General features: G+C 37.5%; 2 protein-coding genes across 2 annotated transcripts; both read left to right on the top strand.

Annotated features, from left to right (window-relative positions):
* Positions 1-1,013: 1,013 nt before the first annotated feature.
* RB195_021408 (uncharacterized protein) lies at positions 1,014-1,693 on the top strand (the record flags this gene model as incomplete). The annotated part of the gene is made up of 3 exons (XM_064208132.1): positions 1,014-1,100; positions 1,326-1,412; positions 1,478-1,693. 3 exons carry the CDS (start codon positions 1,014-1,016, stop codon positions 1,691-1,693), a joined length of 390 nt encoding a protein of 129 aa, XP_064064013.1.
* Positions 1,694-6,559: 4,866 nt separating this feature from the next.
* RB195_021407 (uncharacterized protein) lies at positions 6,560-8,669 on the top strand (the record flags this gene model as incomplete). Its single annotated transcript, XM_064208131.1, has 5 exons — positions 6,560-6,574; positions 6,624-6,677; positions 7,394-7,469; positions 7,529-7,596; positions 8,595-8,669. 5 exons carry the CDS (start codon positions 6,560-6,562, stop codon positions 8,667-8,669), a joined length of 288 nt encoding a protein of 95 aa, XP_064064012.1.
* Between the last annotated feature and the right edge of the window lie 175 nt (positions 8,670-8,844).

Raw genomic sequence — 8,844 nt, 5'->3', positions numbered from 1 at the left:
TTATTCAAACCTGATCTCTCCTATATTTTATTGCTATCTCTTCAAAATATCATCACAATTCATGCTATAAGCATGCGTTGTTTATTTGTACATTTTTGTAAACGGTTTCCTAAAAAGCACGCCACAATCCACTGTTTTTTTTTCCCTAAAAACCAGAATGCTATCCTTCAGTTCTCCTTCCACAAATGTTTTCGCATTTCATCGTATGCGCTTAAGATAAAACCAAATGTTTACGACTATAGGAAATCACTCTTTTCTTATGGGAAAACCCTTCTACCTATAACTTAACGTTTTTTGAAAAGTTCTTTCTGAATCCTGACCTTATGTTAAGATTTCTAGTTGCAGTTTTATTCTTAGGACTGCCTCCCGAAGTGAATTTAGGAGAAGATCGATTCCCCAGTACTTTTTTTGTTCTGCTGAAATGATCTTGTAAGACGGTAATTCCATTCACTTCTATTCTACTTTTTTATTAATTTAATTTTATTTGATTCTTTTTAGGATCATTTATGTATTCTACGGTGAAAACGTAAATAATAGATGCGAATTTTTTTACTACCTATGCATAAGAGAAATAATATTCACTATAAGAATACACTATGGGAATCTGCGCACTTTTCCGGATGAGCCAGAAAACGGGCGGCGCAATACAGGCAGCCGCCGCAGCGCTGGGATTGGCCGGGTGGTCAGTTCTTAATTACATTCGCGGTGAGTGGCGGCGAATCACGCTGCGTACAGTACTTTGGGAATCGCTGCGCCCACACGCAAATTCATCCTTTTTCTTTCGTTTCTTTTCTTTTTTCGTATGTAAATACATCAACATCCTCATTCTCTTCATCCGCAATCTGTTTTTTTTTCATTCGCTGCTCGCTTTACATCCATTTTTTTCCAGAAATTTATGAGATATCTTCACCGCTCTATGGACATAAATACTACGTCGTATTATAGGAAATTCAAAAAGATTGAAAAATATTAAAGTAACAAAAATGTTTCAGTGCCGGGTCCCGACTCGCAATATGAACTTGATCGAACTCACCGTGGACGAAGTTCTCTCGATGCTTCCTTTTCTCGATCAAAATGACAGAGACATAATTGAAGAGAAGGTAAGTTATAATCTTCTAATGTGGAAAAATTCGAAAGAAAAAAATCGCGGAAACACAGTCCAAAAGCACATTTCCCCCCTCTAATATCATTTTGAGGTTTTATTTTACATTTTAAATCTTATAATCTTACCATGATGAAACTAATTGAGATCACAATCATGATGTAGGTAAGAAGCTAGATTAACTACAAGTCTAAAAATGATGCCTTCACAAAAAAAAATTAAGGATATTGATGGTTGGCAAATATTTAATGGATGCGACAGCATTTATCTCCAGGAAAAATACAATTTATCGATGAGAGGTGCCGATTACGTGAGTATTAAGTTCAATGTATTAACCAGTAACTACCGTACTATCGTGTCAAACTTTATTTTTAGATCGAGGCAACGTTCACACCTTATGCAGCTCATGATATCTATCCGAATAGATTCGCAGCATCTATGGAGGAAGTCCTCTATAGGAGCTTCAGCTCTGACTGCGATCTTCCGACGGTAGACGAACTCATAGCTCAGAACAGAGTCATTTTTGAAGAATATGAGGAGGACAATGATATGACGGGACCCGGCACAAGTTCCCTCCTCAGTGACGAATAAAATTCAAGAAGAGAGAAAAAAATAAATGTTCGTCACAAACTTTCTTTCATTTGACAACTCAAGTGATTCTGATTGAATAATCCCTAGATTCCTGGAACCATCCACTATAGACCCTCTAGATTATGCAAAAGGTGTACATTTCAGTAGAAGTGTACGTCAATAAGTCCAAAAAATTAAGAGTTTAGTAATCAGACATGAAGTATGATTGACTTTCATTCATCCATAATGGTCGTGGATTCAAAATATCAATATATTTCGATTAAACGGGGAACGGCAAGGGAGTATAACCGAAACTAAGGACTATTAGGACTACTACATCAATCTTCAACAAACGCTTCCATCAGAAATTGTGGAGACTTTTGAGTTCAGGTGGAAAAAAAAAGCTCTAAAACTTATAAATCTCAACAAAACAAAAAGAAAAGGCAGAAAGCTTATCCATCCTAGATGACAACAACAAATCCATTGACTCACAAATATCAGCCCTTAGTAGATTAAATTTACAACAAGTACAGCTAGGATATGAGCTAGGATATCTCTCCTTTCACATCCAAACAGACCAATCTATCCCCTGATCATTGTTCTCGGTTAACGCCTGAGTCTTCAAAGTATAAAATAGTGATCGAAGTATAAAATATATTGTAAAGTAAAGTAAAAATAGCTATAGTATAAAAATTACCAAAATCCCCAATAATTTCAAAGTAATCCAACGAAGTTTTATTATCATGATAGTCTACCTAAACTAACATCTTCATCTGATCCTCTTTCCAGTACCGAGGTGAACACCTCATATCAACGAATCCAAGAAAGTCCATGATAGCACAATTCTTAGTCCATGAACAAATAACTGGCACCAAATAGGGGAAATGTATTATAGTTGAGGAGTCAGCGTCGCTCTTATTTCTGGATGCTCTCTCTTACTTTTTTCTCCTAGTAACTTTAGCTTACATGACATAGATCCTCTAAGACTAATACCTAGGTCTTAGAGCCTGACTGACTGAGCGTGACTTAGTTATTCACTTCCAGAAATAAGGGCGCCATTGAGCGGGCCCCATCCAATTACATTTTAACCTCAAATATGTTTGTTCAACCGGATGAACCCTCCAAGTTCTTCACTGTTTTAAGAATTAGCGAGGAAAAAATGTGTCAAGCAGAGAAAATCGGACATTCCTGTAGACGTACCAAGCTCATCCGGATGAATACATTCAGTATTGAATACATACTTCACTTCCTATAACCATATTATTAAACGCCTTTAAAAAAACAGCGATAAAAACCTAGCGATCTATCCACGATCGACGAATATTAAAAACAAAGTTTCTGGAAGATCCCAGAAGTGAAGCTCACATTTCGCCCGAAAACGATCATTGTTTTCAATCAAACATGACAATGAATCATTTCACTATTAAAGGAGAGATCTTTCCACCAGTAGGTAACAATTTTCGTGATGGGATCCCCATTAATCACAAGAACAGAGGCGGGTCTATCGATTTGCGCGGTCTAGTGCATGTATTTTGATTTTTTCTGTCTTGCAAGAGAAGAACAGATGTAACCTACAAAAGGAATTGATTCCCTAGGAGTATGTGTATATATAAATACGTAAATATAAATAAATAGTAGTATAATTATATATATATATATTCAGGATGTTGTGGCTGTTGTTTTATTTGGCTAGTAAACCAGAGGATTGAAACTTGTTTCATTGGAGCATTCCTCGTGTTCAACGGAGCTTCACATCCAAATAACGATATAAATTGGTCATTTTAAAAGTTTTATTGCTTCAGGTGTCAGGTTATCCGCAACAGGATTCAGCTATATGCTCAGTTGTTGTCATCACAAGCAAATTGTCATCGACGGGCCCCGAACCCGTGACGCATTACGCACCACCAGCGCGCACGCACACTGCGCTATCTTTGAGTTGATGCTGCGAGCACTCGTCTCCTATTTATTTTTGTTTTCGTTTCTCAAGGGGAAAATTGATATTTCGGATAAGGAGAGTGGTATGCTCAGTACTTGATAGCGAGGACTGAATTCGTTTCGTTCTCTTCCAGAAAATAGATTGTCTCGATGCAATTGCGTTTGACTGCTCCTCCTCCAAGGAGGTTTAAGGTCTCCCTCAGAGTGATGGTCGAAGACGACTCGCTCGTCTCCTTCCTGGTGTTTCAAATGGGGACTTCAGCTGCTGGACGTGAAATCCCCCGAGGTTGCAAAGTTTTCTTTCCATTGCGTCACATCTTGCATTGTTGTATATCGTGGATTATTGTGATTTCCTTCTTTAAACAATAGAAGTTCGTTTAAAATGGAAATAACTACCTAACAAATGAAATTACAGAGACACCACGCGGAATAATCTTTTATCAACTTAGATGCTTGTTCTAGAAATTTTCTAGATTTATGAGTCCTAAATTTTTCGTTGTTCACGATCGTTGATGTTGATTGTTGAATCGATGATTGTTGAGCCACGAGACTAATCGGATTCGAATTCACTTCGAAATAACATGCTTCCGAGAGAAATATTTATTATAAACAAAAACAAAATAAACATCACCAATAACGAACTACTACAGAAAACATCAGAAACGGAAATGGAATTGGCAGAGACCAGAAAGAAAGAGACAAAGGAGTAGTTGCATCCGAAAAATTGACCTATCGTTTGGCACCAAGAAATTGAGAGAGAATTCTCTACGAATTGGACATTGTCAAAGAGAAAGAAATGAATCAGAGGATCCGAAGAAAAGGTGAAATTATATGGTCGGTTAAATCGAAAGCAAGTCCCTTGACCAATATTGTTTTAGGCAGCTTTTTTCAATAGAGATCCATCAGCTGTTCCGTTGACGTTCAGATCTAGAGGGATATGTAATAGTTATGTTATACAAATCTTATAAAGTTGAATATCACAACAAGTTGATTGGTAAAGCTGAAAAGCTCACACGCACCTCTTTTTTTCACTCCAGCACCGAGGGAATTCGAGGATGGACGCAAGGCGCGACTTCAAGTAGCCACCTGTTTTCGATATACACCTTTACTGACCGAGGAAGGAGCAATATGTTTAGCATTTCCTGCAGTATTACAAGCTGTTGTACAAAAAGCTAAAAATCCTGGAAATGTTAAGTATTTATTTATTTGCTAAACACACAAAACTTACTAGAACGGTCAAACATTGCTGAAACTATCGATCGAGGCCGGAGGTATCCCGTGACGTTTGCGGGTTGTCGAGGACCACAAATATAGTTACTGGAAGCCGTTTTCCCACTCTTCCTAGCAAAATTACATCTCTAGGTTTTTACTGTCCGATTTTTCGGCTCAAACCTCAAAAAACCGTCCATCCATGTATTTACGGGAGCAGTATTCATAGAAGTCAAAATCTTCAGCAGCAACTTCCATATTCGAATCACTTCATCCAAGTAAACCACCTCAAAACATTTTTTACGTTAAAACCCTCATTGATTCATTAAGAATGTAATAAGCATGCATAAATCTATTGTGTGGTCTTAAGTAAAAAAAAGCTTAAAAAGTAAACTAACCTGATCCGAACCTGATGCCTCTTCCTTGATCCCTAGGAATTCCTTGATGCTATGGAATCGATCTAAACGTACACAAGGATAGGATCAACGAGTACCCACATTATGACAATGTATAACTAATTTCCCAGTACCATATCCAGAGACTAGAAGCTTTGATATCCTTCTATACATGAAGACCTTCATCCATCTTCAGGAGGTTATCCTGAATGGCGTTGAGATTCCAAAACAATAAAAGAAATATAGCAATAAACGATAAATTGTCTGGCGTTCATCAATCGCTTCGATGCGACAATGTAATAATAATAATAATAAATACATCAATAAAACAAAAATGATACGTTGGTGTTAGTTAGGTAAGCAATGATGAAAGGTCCTCCTCTCATCATAGGTCATAATCCATAAAGAGAAGATCTGAGACGGAATCATATAAACACCATTAAACCATATAATTATTGAAAAATACAAATAATAATACTAAAAAAACATCTCAGAACATGAATCGACACACAGTAGCAACTCTAACAAAGTAAAATCCACTCTAAAACCTTCGCTAGGACCGGAATTTCGTTCACGGATCAGTGGCGGATGGCGGCGATGACCATCCTATGACCAAATATTGAACGTTTAATATGACCAAGAGATTTTGATTGGAAGGAATTTATGGATGCAGAACATCCATATTGCTTCAATGTAGGACTTATAACTCATATCTTCCTCAAAAATCTTCCTACCGAAGTTACAGGACCGCGATGAAGCAACTAAAGTAATTTAAGATGAAATATGAGAATAGAACTTTTCCGTAAAAGGAACAAGTAGAAAGGTTGGGATGGAATTAAAGCTGAACATGGATTTTCGTAAGCGGAGGGAATTGCTCGACTTGAAATTCAAAGCCGTATAACTAACCCGCCAAATAATTTTCTTCTCAGGAACCCTCATCCGCCTCACCGCAAAACACTTTAGGATACAGTGAGGTCAAAATGAGGTTTTGATCTATGCAAAGAGGAAGACTCAAGAAGCTCTTTATTGTTGCTTTCTGGATTTCTATCCTTATGCTCAATTTCTTATCGAATGATTTCTTCATCGGGAGTCAATCCACTCACTTTAACCGCTCACCTGGTCAGCATGGGTGGCGGTTAGCGGATGATGTGTCCTGAGAGGAAAATCCGCTGCTATGTTGATTCGCAGTCAATCTCATATTGTTCCCAAAAAATCGTTAATTCATTCGTCCATTGCTGTATCTTATCCTCAATATTTCTTTCATATTAAAATTTTCCTCCTATTTTTCATCCCGTTCCTTGACTTTAGTACTTTCGTCGCGTTCGTGTACAATTCCGGTGATAGGAGGATGCCTGAGGAAAAAGTGAGTTAAACTAATTAATATATGTTGAACATTTATTATTTAATCTCAGAAGGTTCGTTCCCGTCATCCGACTTCCATCAACGCTCCAAAATCCGCTGCTGGAGTAAGTTCATTCGTTTTGAATGCTTAGAAAAATAGAGGATCCTGAGAGAATGAATTTCGGAAGTGGATAAAGTAAGATAAGATAAAGAAAAGTAAAAAGTGGAAGAATTTAAAGATAATACTTGTAATTAAGAATGATGAAGGATGAAGTCTTTCTGTGACTACTTTGAGAAGAGCGGATTTTGTAGAAATAAGAAACTTCCATAGATCTTTAAGTGGAAGTCTATATAGGTGATCTATAAGTCCGCGTAATATCCAGCCATCTTATCCCTTAGTCATTTCCTGGATCGGATTCGGAGCAAGCCTTTTTTCTATCATCGTTCCCACTTCACCAAGCTGTCTGGAAGTTTGATTGCTGTCTAAAGGCAGGTGTACAGCTTGTGTATTCAATGGTTAAAATGTATTACAAAATAAATAATGTCGTTGAATAGAGGTTCTATTTGGAATTGAAGTTTCTGTAATTGAAACTTGTAATGGGACCCAAAAAAAGCTAACCATAAAATAAACTACTATGTAGTAGTAGTTATACCATTCGCGATTGCGCATCACAATAAAAACACAGCCATCAAATGTCCCCATATTTTCAATTTTCATGGATTCAGTTGATAAAAAGGTGTTTTTTTATTGATTTATCCCATCAAGGTGCAAATATTTCTTTGTAATAATGTGAAAATATTTATCCTCCGAATTTATTACTGGAATAAATTTGTTCTGCAGCAAAACAAACCACATGTTGCCACTAATTTGCCAACGATCAACAAAAGAGTTACAAATGTTCCACTAAAGAAGAGAAGTTAATTTTATGTTGTTGAAATTTTAATTTTCATCGCTACAACCCTTACGTATGTTCAGGCAAATTTCACAGTATCGAGGAACTCTTAGGGATAAATAGGAGAGAAGAAGCTCGTGGATCAGATCAGGTTGGTTTTTTTTTTTATTTGCTTTATTCTACAAAATCGCTTCATATTGAATCGGTAAGGGTTCACAGAGAACAAGTTGATATAATTATGGTAGCGGTACTAGTTCAGCACTTTTCTCCTGAATTTTTCTGGTTTGGATTATGTGTGCAGAATTTCCCGGTGAAGATCTTGAATTGTTCGAATACGTCCCACCAAATCCCTGGCTCATCCTCTAACTTACTATTTCCTATTATTATTACTCCCTTTCATCTGATCCTCTAACTCTTTATTTTTCGAGGTCTGAACCAGAAAAATCGGTACAGTAATAGGTTAGAGATGTAATTTTGCCATATAAAGCAGGAAGACGGCTTGCATCAAGCACCATATCTGTCCACCATTCGGCTGTTCTCAATCCGTGAAAGTTCCAGAAATCTTCTAGCATCAATCGATAGTTTCAGCAATACTGAGCCATTTCAGTAAATCCCGTGAATTTAACATAGTCGGGTCAATACAATCTGGCGGTTGGGATTGAGGTGGGACTATCGCTTGTTTCAGTCGGACAGGAGCAATCAGTGAAGCTAGCGAAGGTCCCATGTCGACCCCTCCAGCGCCCGGCTTCGAGCGCAGTCGGTTACGCAACTGCAGCGTCGTTTTGAGGTCGTTTTGACAAGGTTATAGATGTATTGGGTACTCGGATTTATGGATTCCATAAACATGTATCCAGCCGTTGGGAGCATTGAAAAAAATGTAAATATCGCTTCTTTGGCGAACAGTAGAGCTGTACATAGAGAACTGGTGACTATCAGAAACCTCAGGATACCACAGTGCTCGAGCTTCGCCTCAGGTGAAGACAAGATGCATCTCACGGAAGTTTTCCTGAGTATCTTTAGATATTAGAACCTAAATTGATAATCCTAGAGAAAAATAGGGAACCGTAAGAGAATTTTAACAATGAACTTTTCCCGGAACCTCTAGTTCCACAAAATTTATAGAATCCGATTCATCACGTATTCGTTTAGATCCAGACGTCAGAGGAAGAGGGTGAGGATCCTCGCAAGAAAGCTGCCCGTAACAATGTTAATCCACGCAGCTGACTTCACCCTCGTCAGCCGAATGATTGCTCCTATTCATTTGATCCTGTAATTCCTTATCTTCTATTTTTTGTTGTTTTTTTAGTCGCTCGCATTGAGTAGATTTATATTAAATAATCCTTATATTAGTGGCTGATCGATTTTTCAAACTATTAATGCTATCGTCTCCCTCTTTTTG

Source organism: Necator americanus, chromosome X (assembly GCF_031761385.1).
Source record: "Necator americanus strain Aroian chromosome X, whole genome shotgun sequence".
NCBI lineage: Eukaryota > Metazoa > Nematoda > Chromadorea > Rhabditida > Ancylostomatidae > Necator > Necator americanus.
The sequence above is the reverse complement of the archived record's forward strand: the minus strand, read 5'-3'. Positions and strand labels throughout refer to the sequence as shown.